The sequence below is a fragment of the Phyllopteryx taeniolatus genome, chromosome 13, assembly GCF_024500385.1.
Source record: "Phyllopteryx taeniolatus isolate TA_2022b chromosome 13, UOR_Ptae_1.2, whole genome shotgun sequence".
Classification (NCBI taxonomy): domain Eukaryota; kingdom Metazoa; phylum Chordata; class Actinopteri; order Syngnathiformes; family Syngnathidae; genus Phyllopteryx; species Phyllopteryx taeniolatus.
The window spans coordinates 9,774,942-9,798,496 of NC_084514.1; the positions used below are offsets into that span (position 1 = coordinate 9,774,942).

General features: G+C 41.1%; 2 protein-coding genes across 3 annotated transcripts; both read left to right on the plus strand.

The window, feature by feature from the left end:
* The first annotated feature begins 273 nt into the window (after positions 1 to 273).
* Positions 274 to 5,667, plus strand: LOC133487860 (receptor expression-enhancing protein 6-like). 2 transcript variants are annotated; one of them, XM_061795073.1, is made up of 6 exons: positions 274 to 413; positions 528 to 651; positions 2,386 to 2,479; positions 3,384 to 3,522; positions 3,883 to 4,073; positions 5,238 to 5,667. In XM_061795073.1, exons 2-6 carry the CDS (start codon positions 537 to 539, stop codon positions 5,242 to 5,244), a joined length of 546 nt encoding a protein of 181 aa, XP_061651057.1. In that variant the 5' UTR covers positions 274 to 413; positions 528 to 536; the 3' UTR covers positions 5,245 to 5,667. The 2 variants fall into 2 exon arrangements, with proteins under 2 accessions (XP_061651057.1, XP_061651056.1); XM_061795072.1 differs by having other exon boundaries at positions 275 to 413; positions 3,883 to 4,051.
* A 133-nt stretch (positions 5,668 to 5,800) lies between these two features.
* diras1b (DIRAS family, GTP-binding RAS-like 1b) lies at positions 5,801 to 22,048 on the plus strand. The gene is made up of 3 exons (XM_061795071.1): positions 5,801 to 8,273; positions 16,341 to 16,689; positions 17,301 to 22,048. Exons 2-3 carry the CDS (start codon positions 16,381 to 16,383, stop codon positions 17,586 to 17,588), a joined length of 597 nt encoding a protein of 198 aa, XP_061651055.1. The 5' UTR covers positions 5,801 to 8,273; positions 16,341 to 16,380; the 3' UTR covers positions 17,589 to 22,048.
* Positions 22,049 to 23,555: the final 1,507 nt, after the last annotated feature.

Consider the following 23,555-nt stretch of genomic DNA (forward strand, 5'->3'; position numbering starts at 1 on the left):
CGAACCACAGTGGACGCCTTTTGCATTACACTCTCTGGCCACACGATTAGGCACACCTGCTCGCTCTGATCACAGTCTGCCTTCCGCAGATAATACAAATTATCATCATCATCTTAAAAGAACTGTTGTTTAATGTTCATACTATTATCATAAGATGATGATTTTGATGTCCTTATTGTGTTACTGTGCGTTTTTTATGATGACTACAAACCCCAATTTTTTATTTTTTATTTTTTGGTCTTCACCTGTCCACGTGACAGAACGTTACTCTCGTCTCCAATTGGTCAGAGAGCCTCACTCAAGCTCCTCCCCCTGAGTCACAAGCCCCTTTATTGGTCGCCCCAACCGACCGCACCGCTGCTACATTACAGTGCTAAAAAGTCTCTTTTGGAGAGGCTTATTTTCCTTTCAAGGTCAGTAAAACAACAACCGGCTGCTTGACACCGAGCCCCCACACAGCAGTAACCGTTTTTTGTGTCATTTGTCACCCTCCCCCCGCTTGTTGCTTGTTTTTCGTCGCTTTCCAGCCCCCGAGAATGAGTCCGTTCAAGGAGCGTTTTGTAACTCTCCTCCATGAGAAGAACTTCGTCACCGAGCGGCTGGCGACGCTGGAGCAAATAACGGGAACCAAGAGAGAATATATCGTCTTGGGTACGTCCGTAACGCTCGCTGGCACCCGACCTGCCCGCTTTATAGTCATGAAAGACAAAGAAAACAAACACGTCTGACGGTGACGTTTAATATAAAGGCGACTTCATCGACATCAAGCTAGCAAGTTGCGGTTCATGAGCTAGCCGCGATGACGTCACTGAACGCACATTTGGACGTTCTGGAGTTTTCTGCGACTTTTCGCTTCTCCTTCCTCTACTTAAATACACGGGTGCGAAAAGTATTGTACGCACAAATCTGCACATAAGTAGAAGTGCAGATACTTATTAAATGTAAAAAAAAAAGTAGAAGTACTGATTGAACTCCAAATATACAGACTGAAATGTACAAAAGAAGTAAGTACAAAAGAAAAAAAATGTTTTTTTTTACAGTCAGTTATATACAATATCCGTTCATAGCCATTGTGACCTGCACACAAAATACAGTACAGTGGTGACTAGATGGCCAATAAGTTCTCTATCTATTTTTTGCTCAAGAAAATGGTCAAAAATGGTCAATCCGTCTTGGAGCAATTTTTAATTAATTACCTTTGGAACGCCCTTTTTTTTTTTTCATCACCAAAATCAATACGCCGCCATGTCTTGGTGTGACATCAGAGGCGCTGTTGGAGACCAAATTTGCTGCATAACTGGTGTGGACAAAGGAATTTTGTAGACTATAAAGTGTCTATATTGCTATTATATACCATTTAACTCTCATATGAACGCAACAGCACTCCAAAATATGTTCCATTGCTAATTTGATATGCTCAAAAATTGCTCATTTATTTGTATTTGTCGTGTAATATTTGTTTTTCTTTTTGTCAATTTTATTTTTCAATGTTTGTTTTTTGTAATGTTTTTTTGTACAATTTATAATTTTTCCTACCATTTGTCATATTTTATTTTAGGTAATTTGTATCATGTGCTAGTATTTTTTTTTTTTTGAAATATTTTTCCATCTATGTTTGTATTTTTATTCTAATACTTAATGTATTTTTCTAATATATACATTTATCCAATTGTTTTAATATATTTTTTAAAGTGTTTTGATCTTTTTTTTGTCAACCGTTTTTATTTATTTATTTTGGGAATAAATTTTAATAATTTCAAATTTTTGTATCCTTTTTGTATTCAAATATTTTTTAATTGTAATTTATTTTCTGATCTTTTCAATGCTTTTCTAATAGTTGTCCATTTCTTTCATCTATTGTTTTCAATTGATTTTTCATCTAATATTTTTTTTCAAATCCATTTGTACGTGGTTTTCGCCTTAATACATTTTCACATCATTTCCTGTTGCTTTGGTTTTGCATATGCAAATGTTTTCGCTACGGAACATCACGTGCGCTGTCAGGATCCGTCTCCTTGGGGTCTTGAACCGGTTCTTCCTGTTCAGGCTTCAGGTGGAGGCAGCTGGCTATTATTCCTAACCCAAATGAGATGCAACGACATCACATGGTACCGTTCTGCGCCACCACTTTGTGTTCCATCCCCTTCAGCATCCCCGTTTTGTGTAATATCTGCAAGTCAAATATTTACATTTTGCAGGCAATGCGATTCATGTTTCAGGTTAGCGCCGCTAAAAAAGTTTGAGGACACTGTTTGCGCTCCTCCTAATCCCGCTGCTAACATCCTGCTGGTGACACGTCGGCGTGTCATTCAAATTTCCGACTAACATTCCCCGCCCCCTCACTTCCTGTGCAAAACTTGTCTGCTGTGCTTTTCCCCTTTGCAGGTGCGTTGGGTTTCATCGGAGTTTATCTCCTCTTCGGGTACGGCGCCTCGTTGCTCTGCAACCTCATTGGCTTCGTCTATCCGGCCTATTTCTCGTACGTATCAGCTTCGCGGTGACATCGCATTCCCTCAAATAGCCATTTTATAAGATTGCACACACCCAATTAATCCCAACCTCAATTAATTGTCCGTTTTCAACAGTTTTAGTTGCCACCTGGGATACTGATAGTTCCTCGAAGTTAATTTTCAATTGTTTTGTTGTTGTGATATTTTGTATTTTTATCTAATATTTTAGTAATTTGTTAACATATTTCAGTATTCTTTTCTAATATTAGTTATTTTTCAAACTTTGGTCTTTTTCCCTCTAACACGTTTGTATTTTTTTTCTAATTGTTTTGTGCAGTGGTTTTTTTCCGCCTTCGTAAAATGTGTATTTCTCTTCTGTGTAGCCTGTTTTTTCCAAATATACACATTTTTGTGAAATAGCCACCGTAATAGACTCCGTGCCCCATTAATTGTCCAAATGATTTGACTCATCAGTATACATTAATTGTGGAGAAACTGATTAATATGTGCTTTGACTTTATATATTGTGTGCTAAAAATGCGTCTGTACAATAACAGACCTTAGCCCTGGAAATGGACGTCTCGTACTCTGCAGTAGATCAGTAAAAGTACCTCCCCAGCCTCTATTTGGGAAAATACGGTATTACAAATATTGTCCTGTATCATTTTGGGATTTATCGTTATTTGTGGAGATGCTGATAAAAATACGTAATTACCATATACAGGCATTACCTCTAATAATAGATGCTTGAGTCGATAAACACCTTCAGCCGCTATTTGCGAAAATACGCTGTTTATAATAAATATTGTCAAGTACATTTAGAATGATCACTATTTTTGTGTGAACCTGATGAAAATGCATTTGTCCAACTACTGGCCTTTGTGCTGCCAGTGATTTGTGTAGGGGATGACTTGAAGTTGTTCTCTTTTGAAGTATTAAAGCCATCGAGAGCACAGTGAAGGAGGACGACACGCAGTGGCTCACCTACTGGGTGGTGTACGGACTCTTCAGCATCTTCGAGGCCTTCTCCGACATCTTCCTCTTCTGGTTCCCCTTTTACTACGCAGGGAAGGTACATCTGTCTGCGTGTGTGTTCAGCAGCCTCTTGTGGGCAATGCATGCAATGGGATTATCATTTCAACCTTCCCAACGGTCAAAACAGGTTAACTGCTGTATAATAGTACTAAATAAGTCTACATTCAAGTAAAACCATGCATCCTCCAAATGTTTTGTAGCGCTTGTTAACATTAACTGTCATACAGGTGTAGAGTACGACTGAAATAAAATAACTTTTTTCTTCGTAACTTTTAACCTTCCTCTCGTAGTTCCTTTGTGGTTATCATAACGCATACTGCAGAGGCTTTACAGGAGTGCGAATACGCCATCTTGACTGTTGAACTGACGCTTCCCGATGAACGGCGTCTCCCCGCAGTGCGTCTTCCTCATCTGGTGCATGGCTCCTGTGACGTGGAACGGCTCCGACATCCTGTACAAGCGCGTCATCCGGCCCTTCTTCCTGAAACACCAGGCCACTATGGACGGCGTGGTGAGCGACCTGAGCGCCAAGGCCAAGAGCGTGTCGGAGAGCGTCACGCAGGAGGGTGAGATACCAACAGTCTACATGCAAGTACCACCACATTTTACTGTATATATACGGCATGCCGGTGCATGCAGCAGCAGCAGCAGCCTTCTCTCCTGCATGCGTACCTCGGCAAGCATCATCTCACAAGCTCATTCATGCTTCTTAATGGACCTCTACAGTGTTTGCACCAGGGTACTTCCACCTATAAAGTGATTGACTACCGCTAACCTGAACAGGAAAAGGACGGGGAAAAAAACGTTTGGGGTTGCGCCCCTGCACATACCCCAACAGGTGTAGGATTATTTTCAATTTATGTCAAAAAATAAGAAATCCAGCGTTGGTCAGTGTATGTCGTACATAGTTGTTCAGAGACGATCGCAAGATACGCTCTTACCAGTTTGGCTTGTAATGGGTGGGGAGTGTGGTCTTTGACCTTGCTCCACGCAATACATAATGGCTAGTCTGGTTGCTAATGTCAGCTCGATAAGTGTGTTATCTTTTTTTTTTTTTTTTTTTTTAAACTGTCTGTGCCATTAATCCGAGCAACAGAAGTCAATAATTAGCCAGTCCCTCTGTGATGACGTCAACTACGTCTGAATTTCCACCACCATGTTGAAATGGAAATTCTCCCATCCAAGCAGTTTTCATCACGTAACGTCATCTTTTCAACTGACACTACACACATTCAAACACGGCGGTAGAGAGAGCTAAAATCGTCATTCAATCCATTTACCCTGTTTTGGTCAAATGACATAGCTTGGTTTGTTTACCAGTTTTGTTTTTGCCATGCAGAAGTACATGTCGTCCATACGCAGTGGCACCTCGAAGGTTGCAGTGCGGCAGCTCCAAGGCCATGTGGAGTCATTAGTATTACCTTTCTGTTTTAAGTCATTACACTTGGCTCACACGCGATGACGAAAACGCTAATCTTCATTTTTATTTCGGTGGGCGGGGTTGCTGTTAAATTTAAACAAACTCTTATTGAATGACTTACAATAAATTTCACATTTTAAATAAAATTTAAAAAACGACAATTTCAATAAATGTACATCTTTTTTCTATCTGGTTGCATGCAATGCAGCACACTGCGCCTACTTCTTGACTCATTTACTGGTTTGAGTTACCACTTTTTTTTTTTTTTTTGTCTTTTAAAAAATTATATCTATATGTAAAATACTTTTTTTCCCCCTCTCTTTTGTCTTCAGCTGTTAATCGGGCTCTCAACCACAAGGACCAGTGAGGAACATGGGAACTGTGTGTGTGTGTGTGTGTGTGTGTGTGTGTGAGTGTGTGTGAGTGTGTGTGTGTGTGTGTGAGAGAGAGAGAGAGAGTGTGTGTTTTTGTTTGTCAAAGGGGAAAAAAAAGCCTTAAAACAATACTACCGTGGGTACAATCAGCACAGAATGTGACAATGTGGTAAACAATCAACTGGGCTTGAGCACTCCCGGAAGATGTTCTGCATGACTGAGCCATTTCAGTCTGGAAACCAAAAGCTATGATACAAATGATGGCACAATTTGCGTTCATCTTAAAAGCATGGCTCGCATAATTAAGGAGCTTTTTAAAAATGTTTTCCCCATAATGTCATCTGATCGTGAAGACGCAATAAACTGGAACTGTGATCGAATCTCACAACTTTCTCACTTTTTTGCATTTTGTTTGCCCCTGGTGACAAAAATGTACACGGAGGCTAACATTAGCTGTTCCTCAAGGTTCATATGTGCAATCACAGACCCCTTTGCAACTGGAAAAAAATAAAATCGGGTTTATTTCAAATTCAAAACGGGTATACATTTCATCTGTGCACAAAATGGCTGTTTTGAAAGAATGAAACCAACAAACCTTGGTTGTCTTTCGCACACAAAATTCAATTTCATGAAAATTTACTCTAAATGAATGACTTTTGCTGTTTCCTTTCACCTTGGCTAGTTCCACTCATATCATTTTCACGAGACCATATCGGTATTTTTGAAATATTTGTTGCATTCAATAGCTTTTTTTCCCTTAAAATTTAATTTTTACCTTTTTTTTTTTTTTTCATACTTTTTTTTTTGTCCCCCCCCTACCATTTTTAAAAACTAGCCCTTAGAAGCATCCCCCTCTCTATGCCTTGAGAGCACGTTTATGGCCCTTGAGTCGGCCCAACTGCCCGGACGTTAATTTGTGTTTTGCTGTGTTCACGCTCGAGAGGCCTTCAATGGGATGCACTTTTTATGTGTCAGGCGCACTGCAGAGAATGTGCCGGAAATGGTGGACCCAGGTCACGCACGCAGACACAAGCATGTGCCTGTGTTTACTCTTTAACACTAAATGGGCATAGGCTCCTGTACTATATCCCCTTGCTGTATATGTATGTATATATACATATATATGTCTGTGTGTGTGTAGATGTTTCTTAATTCAGTATTTTTTTTATTATTTCCAGACTATTTTTGAACCAAAGAAGACTTTTAAAAATGTTTGCCCCTATTTTTTTTTTATAGCTTATAGAAGCATTTCTTTCACGTTATTTTTATATATTTTTTTGCTGGTGACTTGTAAAAATGATTTGAAGTGTATTTGAATGTCTCCTTCTCAAAGAGTTCATCGAGGAAACAATTTAAGAAGGCGTTACATTGAACATAAAGGAAATCTATTTTAACTAAAATTTTAGGGCGATTTGGGGAATACGGGACGTTAAAAATTAAATATTTTGGTCATTTTCTTGTAAAAAGGTTTATTTCGTGTAGTTCCGCTGACTAGCGATAGGGGGTGGCAAAGCATTGGCTGTCTACTATGGTGAGTCATCCCTAAAAATCGGTTGTGGTTTTTCAAATAGGACCAATAGTGGCGCTTTATTCAATCTAATATCCAATGACAATAATGTAATTTTGTGTTGACAAGCTACAGAGCAAACCACCAGCGCACAACTTTGGCTTGTGTTCCTGTTCCACATGCAATAATGGGGGTCCTTCCTCCCGCTCTCCACGGTGCTGAGACACTTTCTGAGGTCGCTGTCTGCGGTGCTGATTCAGCGCTAAACAAACCGGAAGTGGTAAAAGGACTGGCAACCATTCGAAAAACTGTCCAGCTCACGTGTCATGGTCCACAAAGATTAGTATGCATTGGACAGCATGAATAGGGACAGTTACCCTTTCCAGTTTCAACTCGTCTTTTGGCTTTGCCCCCTTAGCAAAAAAAAAAAAAAAAAAAAAAATCCAAAACATTCTATCTTTTTCTTATTGCTGTTTGTTACTATAAAACTTTTTTTCACCGATTTTTGTATATATTTTTCTTATGCTTTACAAACTTGAAAATTGTTTTAAAATTATTAATTCTTCCAGCTTTTTCAGACAGTTTTCATTAACTATTGGAAGTATTCTGATTTTTGTAAAAAAAAATAAAATAAAACATTTTTACCTCATTTGTGCATGCTTTAAAATGGCCATAAAATCCGAAATATTGTGGCAATCGTTTTGATATTGTCAGATATTTAAGTGACCATAAGTAGAGATGTCCAGATACATTTTGGTGACGAGTGATTACAGTTTTGTGGCATTAAGTGACGTTAAGGTTTTTCTAAATAGTGAGTATTTCGACTCGCTGGCGGCCCGCCTGGTCTCCAGGAGACTTCAGGGAAACGTCTCCGCAACCGGCGATTGGCCATCAAGTTGCCAACGAGATATGGGGAATTAATGCTAACACACAATGCAAAGCACCATAGACGGGCTACCGACAATATTGTAGAGTGCTATTTTTATTATTAAAAAATACACGAACATTTTGTTTTTTTGCGGCGCCGGAAAAAATTAATGACGTTTGCAATGAATTCAGTTGGGAAAGATGACATGAGATAAGAACCATTATTGAATTTTTGGTAGCCATACATACAGTAAAGTACTTTATTGAGGTATTTATCAGGGCTAAAAGCACAGCAAAGGAAGGGAGCGGAAAGCAAGGGAAAGGAGGAGGGGCAAAAAGAGAGAGACGGAAAGGAGGAGGAGGATGAGATGGAGTGAGAGAGCGAGAGAGGGAGGGGCCGAGTCTACCGTGGCGGAAACCCGGACGACGATGAGCTCGACGTGAAAGCGAGTTCACGATGCTTTAAAAAAAAAAAAAAAGACAATCTCTCTCTGTCTATTTTCTTTTTATCTTTTTTTTTTCTTTAACCATCTGACTCAAGGTTTTTCTGTTTTGTTTTTTTTGTTGTTGCTATCTTTGCTGCTTGTGACGACGACGACGAGGAGGAGACGTGCACGCAGGTACGACCATCTCTGTCACACGCACACACACAGTTGTGTTACATGTGTCATGTGGAGCCATGTTTGAGCGGTATGCATGCGGGGGGGATAATCTTGAATTTCTTTGAGGGAAGGCGTTGGAGAAGGATGGCGGGGCGGTGGGGGGGGGGTTAACTATGCAAAAATAAGGTTGTCGCTGTGAGATGGCGCTCCCCGGTATTTATGAATGAGCGCTGTAATGGCGCCCTTTGCATCCTTCCTTCCATCCTGCTTTTTTGCGGTCTTCCTTCCTTCCTTCCTTTGTCATCGTGACGCATGAAGCCGCTCCGGTGATGGTGACTATGTTGGTGGTGGTGATGGTAGGGGTGGTTATTAATCCTCCTATCTGGGTAAGCCTGCGTTTTTTTTGGTTTTTTTTTTTAATAGCAAGAGGTATTGCATTTAATGAAATGCCGCGTTTCACATCATTATCAATTTTTTGGTTAATTTTTGGCCAGTCTTTTAAGAGTTTAAAAAAAACGGTTTTCACAAAAACTAAACCGGCGTGAATACTTTCCATATTGATTTTTGTAAATTTGTTGCCACCCTTTTCAGAGTTATAAAAATGATTTTCGCTATATATTTATATATATATATATATAGAGAGAGAGAGAGAGAGATCGATAGATATTGTCAATCCATAGAATACTCTCCCAAAGGTCTTGGGCATCATTCAGATATTATTTATGTAAAAGTAAGACGAGCTTTTATGTTATTTTTGGTCAGCAGCCGTTTTCGCTTTGCAACTCTGCCATGGACGCCATTTTTGCCCAGTCTCTTTCCAATGTTTGAGTCTCTGAATTTAACTGATGAAAGGGAGGCCTACAGTTCTTGAGATCAGTGGTTCCCAACATTTTTCCCGCCACGGCTGGTTCATAGAAGTACATATATTTCGCGGACTGGCAACCATCTGTCGGGCATTCCTGAAGCTAATCGCCGACAGCGAATTCTTGTTGCCCTGTAACTTTCCCTGAAGCTAATAGTGGTGGGGGCTAGGGTGGTTCCTTTGTGACCCGGATGAATCCTCGCTATGCTCTTGGGGTAATTTTTGTTGGCCGGTCACTCCTGGAAAGGTTCACAACTGTTCCACGTTTTCTCCTTTTGAGGGTAATGGCTCTCACTGTAGTTCGCTGGAGTCCTAAAACTTTAGAAATGGCACGTTCGAGACCTTGTGCTCCTCCAGCTTCCATTTCAGGATGCCCCACAATCCATCACCTTAGTTTTCCAAGGGAAGAGATCCTGCTCTGCTTTGTGTTTGCATTTGTGGTTCTCTCAATCCAGAAAATTTTATCTATATAGCACATTTCATGCATAAAGAAATCCAACCCAAAGTGCTTCGCAGAGATAAAACCCCAATTAAAGTAGCAGGAAATATGCATACTGTAAATAAATACAGTAAATAATACAAAATCAGTTAAAAGCTAAAACCAAACAGTTAAGTCTTGAGCCTCATTTTAACACATTCGCTGCCATTGACGGCTTTCGAAGTCAAATATCCATGTTAACTGGCAGCTAAGGCTGGCAGTTTTAAAAGCATCAACCATTCTGCATTCCTGATGCCCCTGAATGCAGCCTCACCGTAGGCTTTTGTTCAAATTTTTGGAATAGGACTTCAGGACCCGCGAGGGTTTGATATGATAAAAGCATATCAGATAGATGTGATGGCCCAAGACTGTTAAGACACAATTGATGGTGAAACACACGGGGAGCCAATGCAATAATTTCACAAGCAGAACGAACTATATCTGCAGCCCCACACCAAGAAACGCCCACCAACGTGCTTGACACTTGTCTTTGTCCTCCTCACCTGTTTGTCGCCACACACGTTAAGTCTCTCTTGGTCTCCTCTGACTGACCACAGGAAGCTTCCTCTTTGGTGGACTAGGGTTGGGCATCGTTTGAAATTTGACCGATTCTGGTCCCGATTCCAGTTCCTTATTTCCATTCCTGTTCCCGACAATTCTCGATTCTTTTAGAGGGCTGGGTCAAAGACGTTTGCATGGTTTAAAAACAAGTGTGTCCAAATTATGAACATCCATTTTCCTAGCAGCCCGCAGCATAGACTAAAATGAACATTTGACTCGGGGTTCTTTATAACCACTATCAATAGCAAACCTATGCACTCAAAGGCAATGTGTGTGGAACTAACCCAATTGATTTAATATTCATTAATTAATGTTTAAGCTAAAAGTGAAATATAGCATTTTTAAAAGTAATTATTTAATACTGTTTTATCACATCAAATGGTTTACCTGGACTTCCTGATTTCAGCCTGTAGCCTTTTATTTTGAAGGGTACGCACCAGAATTCAGCATTTTAGCACGAAAAGTAACTTCACATGACACCGGTGAATTTTGAAAATGAAAGTAAAATTTGACGGCAAGTCAAGGAGCAATGAATGGAACCGAATGCTCTAAAACGATTCCTTTACCTACCCACCGATGAAGGTTAGTTTTTGTGATACTGCGAGACAACATTTATGTGAATGGCGTCCCAATTCATTGTGATGTAAAGTTGCTAGTTTGACCTTTGGTGAAGTTTTAGCTCAATGTTAAGCTTGCAATGAAAATGTTTATACTTTCTTTCCAGTATGGTAAAATATTTACATATATATTTTTTTTCCTCTGTCTGTCTGTCCGGATGCTACTATTGTCGAACACACCAGGGAGAGTGTCGTGTTCCTGTTGATGTCTTTGAGAATTATTATTATTATTATTATTATTATTATTTTTTTTTTTTTTTGCACCCACGACATGGCCTTCATCCCGGTTGGATCACGCGCCATCCAGAGCAGGATTCCCCATCTTTGTTTGCCATCTGCGTAGTATTGGGCCGCGGCTTGAACGGAATTAGCGAGAAGAGAGAACGCGGCTGCGTGGATCCAAGCGGTTGGCTTCGCATCCCATCTGCCACTGTGGGCGGCTGCGTCACGTGGCTACATCCTAAAAATAAATAGTTCATTTGGAAAATATTGCTAATATAATATAATTATTTAATTCATTAATATATATTTTGGGGTGGCGGCACGGTAGGGGAGTGGTTAGCACATCATCTTCACAGTTCTGAGGACCGGGGTTCAAATCCCAGCCCCGCCTGTGTGGAGTTTGCATGTTCTCCCCGTGCCTGCGTGGGTTTTCTCCGGGTGTTCCGGTTTCCTCCCACATCCCAAAAACATGCATGCGAGGTTAATTGAAGACTCTAAATTGCCCGTAGGTGTGAATGTGAGTGCGAATGGGTGTTTGTTTCTCTGTGCCCTGCGATTGGCTGGCGACCGGTTCAGGGTGTACCCCGCCTCCCGCCCGAATATAGCTGGGATGGGCTCCAGCACGCCCGCGACCCTCGTGACGAGAAGCGGCTCAGAAAATGGATGGATGGATATTTTGGGGTGATTTTTGCAAATGTATTTACTTTTAAACACACGAGCCACCAAAAAAAAAAAGAAGCTCAAATGTGTAGGTAAAATAATTGAATTCAATAATCAAATGAGTCATGCTCATTTTTAAATTGCATTATTAACAATTAATTGATTGTAATTAACAAAAAATATACAATGACATAAACAGTACGTACAATGTTTATGTCATTAGTTAATAAAATTATTCTACAAAATTGCATGTAAATTTAGCAATATTTATTTTATAATGTCAAATTTTTTATTTTACTAACTTTTTTTACAATTTTATTACACAGCAATATAAATTAAAGTTAAATGTCTATGTAAAATGATTTTACTCTGTGTTTTTTTTTATTATAAGGCAACTAACAAAAGTACATTTATTATATGTAGTTTAAGTTATTTATGATGAATTGAATTAAGTCAATTAACCAATTTAATTAGATAAATTAATTAAATACATTAAAATGTACCAACTTTACACTAAACTAAACTAAATATTTTAGGACTCTTGATAATGTAGCTCGCTGGTGTCAAACTGGTGGCCCGGGGGCCAGATCCGGCCCACCAACTCATTTTATTTGGCCCGCAAAAGCAAATCAAAATTGCTAATAGTGTTCCAATGTAATAATGTTGCGCTATTGCAAGCATTTTTTGTTTCCAATCCCGCTTTGAAAAGAAATGTAGAAGTTAAAAACATGTTTTTAGAGGCTTCTGATTTCACACTTTGTTGTGTATATCTAATTATATGAGGTGATAATTCCTTCATATGGGTTCACAGTCAAAACGGCCCTCCGAGGCAAGTCATAACTACGATGTGGAACGTGACAAAAAGGACTTTAACACCCCTGATCTAGGTGATTGGTGGGATGCATGTGGCCCACAGGCCATACTTTGCCCACCCCTGCTGTAACATAAAATGTGTAAAAAGTGAAACGGAATTCTTTGTGGATGCAAGGCAGTGAGGGGAAAAAGAAAAACCTGTGAAACACGGATAGTTGCACCGTATTAGCGACGGGGGTGATCCAATGCGGCTGTTTATCATGGTGAGCTGCGGTATTAGCAGCTTCTTAGCGAGAGATGCTCCGGCTTGCCCGGGTCAGGCTTATACGCGGCGCTAATACATACGCTACACACTAATTACACCGCACACTTACATGCAGTCACGTCAAATGCTGACTCTTCATGTTTACCGTCTGAGGAAGATGAAGACACCAAGAGTTCGACAAAGATGGCAGCCTCTGTCACACACATACTAAACATAAGGAGCTTTGTGATCATAATGATAGTTTTTACAGAATTATTCAACTTATTTGCACAGGTTAGGGACCAAGCCCCGACACCAAAAGCAAACATTCGCGAGTAATTGCTGTGCAGACCTGTGTATGTGGCGCATGCAGCGAAATCCATAACTCAACAGAGGTGTGAATTAGTCTGCAGAAGCTACGAAAAGTTGCATAAAAATAATCAAAAGTTGAGGTAAAAGTAGTTAATAAATTTGGGTTAAAAAAGTTGGGTTAAAGAATATAGTTTGGTTAAAAAAAATGTGTGTACTACAAACAAAAAATGGCAACTACAAAAAACAAGTTGCAAGAAAAGTGAACTTATTTGGGTTCAAAATAATTTTGGGCACGAAAATGGTTAAAAAAAAAATTGGGTAAAAAAATGTGGGTTGTTAATTACAAATATTTGGGTAAAAAAATGGTTTGAAAAAGGTTGGGGTGGTGGAACATATAGTTGGGGTAAAAAAAATTGTAGGACAAAAAAAAAATTTGGGTTGAAAAATTGGGTAACAACAAATTTGGGTAAAAAAAAACCAAAAGAAGTTTGAAAACAAACAAGCAAAATTGTGAGTAGAAAAACAAAAACAATTGGGTTAAAAATAATATAATAAATGAATAAATGTTCAGATAGTGTAGTCCAGGAGCTGGCTCTGGATCTTGGCCCAGCCTGGCTCCCAAGTCATGGGTGGAGTTACTGATTGCGGGGGTGGTTATAATGTAAATTCGCCCCACTGTTACGTAGCAAAGGGGCAGAAGTGCAGACGGGCTCGCTCACTAACACATTTTCAGAAAGAGGCAGATCACAAAAGATAAGACTTGGTTGTTTAATTTCACACATAATGTGTGAGCAGGCACTTCAGATGGAAAAAATGAAAAATCCAAACGATTCAAAAATGTGAGGTTCATAATGTCACATAGCGATGCTTCATGTTCCGTTTGTTTTCGCGGATCGCCATCCGGGCGCGTCGGGCCCTGCGAGCGCTTTCTTGCAGGAGGGTGCGCGGAAACTTGAAGTCTTGGGAATTGGGTCAATGCAGACAGTGGAGGTTAAGCTCGGCGATTAGCGGCTAAGCCCAGACCACAGTGTTAGGATCTCGCGTAAGACACGCACATTCACACACGCGCACAATGGTTTGCGCAAAGTACGGGCTGCGGGCCACTTACAGCCCGCTGATTTTTTTAACCTGGCCCACCGAGCATTTACAGAAGAGTCCTATGATATTTTTTTGCATTCATTTTGCCCATTTCTGCCTTAAAATTGGTTACGAGCTAAAATGTATTTATTAATTTAAAAAAAAATCCATTTACCTGATTAAAGAATTCATTTATTGATTTTCTGGAAATAGCGTAGTAGCATAAAAATATTAACTAATAATACATGTAATGTTTTTTATTTGTAAAAAAGATGAATTATAATGACAAAAATAATGAGAATTAATACATTTGTTCCTATTTTTACTCAAATTAACTATATTAAATATTTAACATGTATTTTGAAAAAATCATTTATCATTAAATAAGTCAGGATTTGAGTTAGTGTTAAAAAGTAGAAATTGACGCTAGCATGAATTTGGGGCTATGTTTTGTGTCGTCTGTAGTTTCAAGCTGATGTGCACTGCTTGCACTAACAAACATGAGGAGCAGTCAAGTCAGTGTTGCCAACCTAGCTATCTGCTATGGCAACTTAAGACTTCCACTAAGATACAGATAACATGAGCGGAATGCTTTACATTTTGCTTTTTTGCGTATGACAAGGAAGGAGCCCGGTGGAAGGCGCTCACAGGAGTCGATCATTGCCCAAGACATGGCGTCCCGTTTTACGTCGCAAATATTGCACGATGCCTTTTGCAGAGGTCGCCTGTCCAAGAACACCAAAGCGAGCGGGCGTGATGATGTTCAATTGCTGAACAGTCAAAATGTTCATTCATAAGGGATCTCATTTATACACTGTATATATTTTAGTAAAGAGACATTTTTCCAACAGCTTGTTAGTTACATAGTTTAGTCAGCTTTGGAGTTGATAGGTGAATTTGTTCATAGGGTAGTGTGTTTTGGTTAGTTGGCCTGTTATTTAGTCATTTGTCTGCTCGTTAGTTGCTTTGTTGCTCGGCCCGTGCATGCGCGTCGTGTTGGTGTTTGTGAGCGCGGCATTGCGGCGGCGTGACGGTGGCGAAAACGAAAACGCTGGCTGTAGTGAGTCACGATGAGGGGGGCAAAAAAATTGCACATTCCTCCCACGGCATGCTGGGAAAGAGGCTGCAGCCACACACATTCAGGTTTGTTTGAGTCTGTGTGTGTGTGTGTGAGAGACTGAATCTGTTGATCCGGTTTGGCCAGCGGCGCCTCAAATAGGCGTGCTCGCATACTGTCTCCATCCGCCGCATTCCAATATCCCCGATTAAAAGCGGGATAGCTCCGCACGGCGCGTGGTTTTAATCACGCTCTTGATCTGCTGGGCGGCCATTGTCTTTCGTGGTTGATGCTAATGCGCGCCGTGTCGAGTGGCTCTCGCCGGGCAAATTATGTGCATATGTAGCCACGGCAGAAGGTGACATTTCCTCGGCGGCTGGGAAATAAGGAGGCGGAAGGAAGGATGGATGGATGAGCAGAATGATGTTTTTTTTTTTTGTTATGGTGCCAAATGGGAGACCAGCCGCACAAGATGCATTTGTCGCATTAATTAACTAAAAGGAGCTCCACTTTTCAAGTGGGATGGGATGGGAGTGGGTGGATTGCTAAGGGAGGGGGAAAAAAAAACAAAAAACAGTTGGGCTGCCGTGTGTGTCACCTGTGTGTGTGGAGGTCTAATTTTAGCTGCATGAAAACGGTGGAGGGGGAGCGGGGGGGGAGTGGTGATGATTGGAGGTGGCGTCGTCACGGAGCTGACTCCTGGGAGGAAAAGAAAGCGGGTAAAAAAAAAAAAAATGTGGGCAGGATGGTATCCAGATAGACAGTCAGACGAGCCCCCCGTCCACCGTTGGGAAGCACACAGGCCTTCGCTTATTGATGAAGCAGCAACAACACTGCAGGAGGGAAAAGGAGGAGGAGGGGGAGGAGGGGGATGTTCCAGACGCATCATTTCCAAGGCGCCGCCGACTGAGCCGAAAAGACCATTTGGGAGTTAAGATGCATGTGTGGAGGTTAGTTAGTTGCTTAGTTGGATGGTCAGCTTGTGTATTGGTTGATTTGTTTGATTGGTCGGTCAGTTGAATGAGTTGGTAGTTCGTTTGGGTGGTTTGTTTGTTAGTTGGTTGTTTAGTGAAGTGGTTGTTTTCGATGTGTTAGTTAGTTAGGTAGTTTGTTGGAAGAACAGATGTGAACCACAGATTTAAAACAAAAAAACAAAAACAAAAACACCGCGACTGTCCTCAGGTGTGAGTGTGTCTGAAGCCCGAAAGGCGGCGGAGCCAGAATGCCGGAGCAGAGCAACGACTACCGCGTGGTGGTGTTCGGGGCGGGCGGCGTCGGGAAGAGCTCCCTGGTGCTGCGCTTCGTCAAGGGCACCTTCCGCGACACCTACATCCCCACCGTGGAGGACACGTACCGCCAGGTGATCAGCTGCGACAAGAGCGTGTGCACGCTGCAGATCACCGACACCACCGGGAGCCACCAGTTCCCCGCCATGCAGCGCCTGTCCATCTCCAAGGGACACGCCTTCATCCTGGTCTACTCCATCACCAGCAAGCAGTCGCTGGAGGAGCTCAAGCCCATCTACCAACAGGTGCGTATAGCGAAAGTTTCTCCGATCTCGTGGAGCCGACTCATTCGAATCTTCATTCCGTGACCGAGCCCTTAACTCAATTGACTCACAAATATTTGATTCATCTTCTCCACACATCCTAAAAACACCACCATGTTTGTTACATTTTTATAAACAAACAAAAATCCTGCTGGATTGTAAATGATCAATGTAGAAATAAAAGCTACGAGGAATCCCTGCGCTTCATTGGCTGCCGTTAAAGGAGAGAAACTCCAATCCGCCTCTGACTTCAACCCTGTTGAGAACCGTTGGCGCATCCTCAAGCAAAAGATTTATCAGTTCCCATCCAAACAGAAGCTTCCAAGCAGAAACAATGAAAACAAACAAAAATTTCAATGGGTGTAAGAATTGTGAAGCTGCTATCAAAAAAGGGATCCTGTGTCAAAATGCAACTTGACCTGTTACGGTGTTTTTCTGTTAATGCTGGAAATTCAGCACATGACAAATTTGCAGTTCTTTAAAACCTGAAAAAAAAAGGTCTCGAATTGAATGCAGTGTAGACGCTCGCTGAGGGTTGAGATGTGTTGATTCTGGAGCAGATCCGCCGCTGATCCAACTGTGCTGGTCCTCAGGTGCTGGCCATCAAGGGCAACGTGGAGGCCATCCCCATCATGCTGGTCGGCAACAAAAGCGACGAGACCCAGCGAGAGGTGGACACCAAGGACGGCGAGGCGCAGGCCAGCCAGTGGAAGTGCGCCTTTATGGAGACGTCGGCCAAGACCAACCACAACGTCACCGAGCTCTTCCAGGAGCTCCTCAACCTGGACAAGAAGCGCAACATGAGCCTCAACATCGACGGCAAGCGCTCGGGGAAGCAGTCGCGCGCCGAGAGACTGAAGGGCAAGTGCAGCGTCATGTAAACCGCGACCACGACTCAAACAGGAATCTCCCGTCATTCGCATCCTCCTCCCAATCACGACTCGGCGGTAGTTTCGTACCGCTGGTCAGAGCGTCCGAAGGGATCGTCCAATCCGCCCAACACATAAACCCATCGCGTAGACAAGCTAGATGTAAAAGAACTCGGTTTTCCTGTGAGGTGGGAGAGAATGAACGCCACACAAGAAGGATGTAAATAAATGCCATTTACAACCAGATTCCCATTCCCCATACAACAACTCACAGACAACCCAAAACTACGACAATGTTCTCTAGTCATTTATCACCCAAAGTGGTAAACGCACACGCCGCACGACGCAACGATCCTTTTAAGACTCTCCTGAAAGCGGGATGGATTTACGGAACATCGGGAAACCGGAGCGCTCCAGCGGCCTCGTCTCACCTTGCTTGCTTTTTCCTCGAGACGAACGATTCAGGGGAATGATTATTGCCAAACTGGTGAGACTCAAAAGGGAATTTGGGAGTTTTGAAGGTCAAGAATGTCCAGGGTTTTTTTTTTGGGATGCTTTAAGTCAAAACACGTACACACACACACACACACACACACACAAAAGAAAAACAAGCACACATAAGTATGACAAAAAAAGATGGATGTATATTTATTTTGCTGGTGCAACCTGAATCTGTAATTTTTTTGTCACTTCCTCCTCTCGCACTCATCCACATATCATTAGTCTAGTTTACACAGACACCCTGCAAAATGGCCACTTTCACACCGCGACACGGCATCCCATCCTCAGGTCGTGAGATGACATCAATGCGAGCGTCTGGTGTGAAATATAAAATAGTTGTAATTTAATTTCACACAGAGATCCCACAAATGTGCAACATCTGAGCCATAACAGAAGACTCGGCATTTGTCTGCTTTTACTTTGTACCCAGAAACCCACCAAATAGGATTTAAAAAAAAAAAAAAAAAAAAAAAGGATACTGCCCCAGCAGCGTATGCTTTCACAGCGCATCTGTTGTAATGTATAAAATAGTTGTCAGATAGCGACCGTTGCTTTCGACACAACAGGATGAGAGGAGTGAGTGCTAAAATTTCACATCACACGTAAAATTATACGTAACAGAAGACCTGATCGAGCATTTTACACAGAACCCAGCGAAAGTGGTATAGGAAATTGTCGCAACTGTGTGTGCTTTCACACAGAGATACAGCAGGGCTTCCAACAAAACGTAAGTGTTCAACTTCACACCCCTGTCCCTGCATTGTGTAACATCTTTACACAAGGGCGTTGTTACTGTTTGAGTCTTTTTCATACTGAGATCTCGCAAAATTGCCGCATCAGAAATCCAGCATTTGTCCTCTTTGCCTTTTACACAGAACCTGGCAAAACGTGGGATATTACTGCAACAGCATCTTCTTTTAGATCATTAGATGACATCAGCGCCAGCGTCTGGTATGAGGTATCAAGTAGTTGTCGGACAGGGACAGTTTCTTTCGACACAATAGGGCGGGATAAGTGAGTGTCGTGTGTTAAACTTCCCTGTCCCGGAACCCTTACACTCTAACGGCATCCATGCTTCTCTTACGGCTCAGATACTACATCTGAAGGGGAAAACAAATCCCCCCAAAACGTTTATACAGAACCCAGCAAAAGCGGGATATTGCCGGAACCTTGTGTGCTGCCTTTCACACGACGATACGCCATCCCACCGTCAGATAATTATTTCTCGAAAATCTGCAATTGCTTTCGACATAAGAGAAGTGAGGTGTCGGGTGTTAAACTTCACACCCCTTTTTCCCGGGCATTGAGGACTACGCTTACACACAGGCGCCGTCCCACCTCTTTTACGGCTCTTGCCTCTTTCTTACAGAGATCCTGCTAAAATTCCCACAACAGACGACCCGGCATTTTACACAGAAAATTGCTGAGTCGACTTTGGACTCCCATTTCCGTGTCCATACCGGCCAATAGAAGGCAGTGTAAAAGGGGCTGTTGTTATGATTATATTACCTCACATGCACTCAAATGACCCACCGATGCAATCATAGTCCACTCAACACACACACACACATTGCACTTTACGGCATGAACACACATCATACGCACACATTCTACAGGCCAACCTTTATCGCACACAAAAAGCACAATACTTTTTTACCTTTTTCTACCTTTTTTTTTTTTAGCTTTTTTTTTCTGTTTTTTTTTTTTTTTTTTTTTTTTCCCACCACTCTTTAGTCACCAGTCCCGAGGAACAATCACGTCCCCCTTCATCGCCGCTCGCTCTCCAGTCACCGGCACAATGAGTTTGCGGTTCTGCTGATCACCAATGTGTGTGTGTGTGTGTGTGTGTATAATATATAAATATGTATACACGTAGTTGAAACCAGAAGTTGACATGCACTATATAAAAGACACATACGCTGTTTTTTTTTTTCCTTACTGTCTGCCTAAACTTTTCCAGTTGTAGGTCTATTAGATGACCAAAATTGTTTAGATTTTTTAAAATGCCCTGAATAATTAAATTGTTTTTTTTGTTTGTTTTTTTTTAAAGACAATTGACCTAAAACAGTAACATTTTTGTTTGATTTCATGTCAGTGAGAAAATAAAACAGCCCATGTGTCTGTATAAGGACACTAAACTGACACACACACACACACACAAAACATTAAAAAAAAAAAGCACAGCTCTTTTGAGAGCTCTTTACGTGTGCAGCAGAATCAACAGGAAAGGAGAAAAAAATGTAACCCACTGGTGAAAACGTCATCACCGGTGGGAAGGGAAATGTCACAATGTACTGTAATATATATACACTGCTTGCATATATGCGTATATATAACTGTATTTGTTGCATCCAATTGTCATTTCACTTAAAGAAATGATCATTTCTTTCCTTTGACGTGTTGTATATTTTTGCACCACAACGTGAGGTCCTCTTTTAAAGTCTGCATTATTATAAAAGTCTGCATTGTGATACCGTAACAGAGCAGGAGTCCCCAAACTTATCCCGTCATTTCCGTAACATAATAAAACCACCTGACTGATCAAAATGAACCTGTGACCCATTTTGGGCCCACAACGCTCAGTTTGGGAAACCCTGTCATAGATGTACTTTTTACTTGTTAGATAACAGGCATTCTCAGATGTACTACCTCCCAACCCCCCCCCCCCCCCCCCTTTTCTTTTAAAATATTCACTCATTAAAAAAAAAAATTTAAATAAAAAAAAATTGGTCACATCAACGACAAGCGTGTTTAGCGGTGGGATATTCAACGAAAAGTAAGGCACTGTAATTAGTAGGGAAAACAAATAAGATTTTTTTTTTTAATTGTATCAATAAATGTTTACAAAACAATATATAACAATATGACACTGAATCACAATGTCGAAGCGAAACTAGCAAACTAACTGCTAGTTTGCTTCCCGTTTTGGGGTGTGTGTAGCTTTAATATGCGCATTAGCAAACCTCCCACCGGTGCACTGAGGCGACACTCATGATATAATATACCAATATTCAGATAGTGACGTTCTTTTAATGTTTAAATTATCCTTATCGTGTTTGACTATTTAACTGTGCCGCTGTGAGTGATACGCGCGTACACACCTGACGTCGCGCCACACCGTACCAGCTAGCTAGAGGGCGTATGAATAATTGCAAAACGTTTTCGTTTTTTTTTTTTAATGCTTTAATGTTTTTGGCTAGGAAGCATTTATTTCACCACAAACAAATTACAGTATACACAATGTGCTAAATCCGCAATAGGTGAACCGCGATACAGCGAGGGGAAACTGTACTTCATTTTCAGTTGCACATAATTTAAAAGTGTTGAACTGATTTTAACCGCGTGCAACCGGCCTGCATCTTCAAATCAAGTACATATTTTTAAAAATACGTTTTTCTTTCCGTAATCCACGATTCCACGCCAATAAACTCGTCCGACTTCCTCTCCCTGCTGTCTCTTCCTGTCCTTTTTTCTGCGCTTCTTGTTGGGGACCAATCGGCAGGAACAGGAAGTCCCGAGCTACAAATGACGCCTTCCTATATTTATTTCTCTGCTGCGTGTGTGCGCGCTGTTGTTCCACATTCGATGCCGTCGTCGGCGTGAGTCACCGACACAAACGTACTATAAACATAAACACAGCCGCGTCAATAAACCCATTCATTCCAATGTTCCTCACAGAGATCCCTCGTTTTACTTGTATTTTTTGAAAAGAAATTTACAAGTGGGTTGCACTTCTCACAGGTCCTTGTAGATAGCTGTAAATAAATAGCGTTCCGAGGAAGGCAGAGACTTAAAAAGGCGCAACCGGGAAATTCGTACGGAGCCCGGAGAAGGGGGGGGGGGGGGGGAATGGGAAACGGTACGATTTTCCTTGGTTTTTTTTTTGGTCCCCCTGGCGTCACACGTTGCCACGGCGACGAGCTGCAGCAGGGGGGAAACCGCGACTCGTCGATTGTGCTTTTGGGGGGATCCGTGGCGGGGGGGAGCGCGCTTTTGAGGGGTTTTGCTTTTGTTTCGCCGTCCGACTTGCGTGACGCTCCTCCGGGCTCTTGGTTCCCGCATGCTCCCCCATTTGTGGTGTTCCTGCCAGCATGAGAACAAGGACACAAACTGTGAATCATCTTTTTGTCTTTTTCTAAACTTGCAGCGCTACAGGAAAGAAATTAATAAAATAAGCTGCTTTGGTTTTGCGGATGATTTCTTTGAGCACTTCATGTTTTTTTTGTTTTTTTTGTATATTCTAGCCTTTTTTTTTAAACAAAATTTAATTCTGTTGTATAGATATTTATTCTAGCAATAGTCTTCCTATTAAGATATACTGTGCCGATGCATCCTCTGAATAACTGAAAATAACACATATATATATATATATATATATATAAATATATATGTATAAATATAGATGATGACAATAATCAGAACTGCAAAATGATTTTCCTAATAAAATTATGAACTTGAGGCGTGTTGCCTGTCTTTTTTGCGTTGTTATTGTTGTGCATCATGTCATCATTCAACCATATTTCCTCAAATAGTGCCTCCGGTCCAATAAACAGCATAAATACAAAAATACTACAACAATACAATTCTTTTTTTTTTTTTTTTTTTTTTGGGGGGGGGGCCAGGTCACCCCAAACGTCAAAACCTAGAGACGCCCCTGCCCCAGTCATTCCCTGTTACTGTAATTGTTACTGTTTTTCAATGTAAATTTTTAATTGCGATGTACATTTTAAATTATATTTTTAAAATGTTAGCTCATGGTGTCGATCAGATTTTTTGTCATTAATTAATTATTAATTTAAAAAAACGTTTATGACATATTAAGAGATTTTAAACTGTTCATTTTGAATGAACAATTATCATGTCATTGGAGATTTTCTTTTATGTAAGATAATATTTAGTGAAGAAAAAAAGGATTATTAGATATGTTTACATGTAATTTATAACCTAGATATAAATATATATATTAAAATTTTGATTTCAAAAAGTAATTTCAAAATATACATTAGAGATTTGTTTTAAATGTAATTAAATATTTATTAAGGGCTTTATTTTGTCAGTGTTAGACTTTTTTTTTCTCTATTAAGAGTTTTGTTTTATGGAATTACATTTAATGAATAATTATACATGATAGATTCTTTTTTCGCTCCTATAGCTACCCGTTTAATACAATCTATTTGAATTTGAATATTTGAAATTCAAAACCATTTTGTAGTCACGAAAACGTAAACGCTGACGCTCCTTCATTGACCTGCAAAGGCGAACGCGCTCGCTGCAACTGCAACCCACAATGCAAAACAAAATCAAGTCGTTCTCCCCTCACATCCAGAAACAAGCACGCCCCCCCACTTTGATGACGTCACCAGGGAATCGTCATCGGCGTCAGAATTGACAGACCCGCACACTCGCCCACCGTCGCGTGGTTGCCATGGAGATGGTGTGACGTCGACCACGGTTTTTGCGCGTTGTGTGACCCCGCTG

Bases quoted from the DNA above. Each gene is read 5' to 3' on its own strand.
- LOC133487860 (XM_061795072.1), top strand. From the start codon at position 537: ATGAGTCCGTTCAAGGAGCGTTTTGTAACTCTCCTCCATGAGAAGAAC. The intron at 2,480-3,383 runs GTACGTATCAGC...TCTCTTTTGAAG, and splicing joins GTCTATCCGGCCTATTTCTC to TATTAAAGCCATCGAGAGCA. The intron at 4,052-5,237 runs GTGAGATACCAA...TTTTGTCTTCAG, and splicing joins GGAGAGCGTCACGCAGGAGG to CTGTTAATCGGGCTCTCAAC.
- diras1b (XM_061795071.1), top strand. From the start codon at position 16,381: ATGCCGGAGCAGAGCAACGACTACCGCGTGGTGGTGTTCGGGGCGGGC. The intron at 16,690-17,300 runs GTGCGTATAGCG...GCTGGTCCTCAG, and splicing joins TCAAGCCCATCTACCAACAG to GTGCTGGCCATCAAGGGCAA.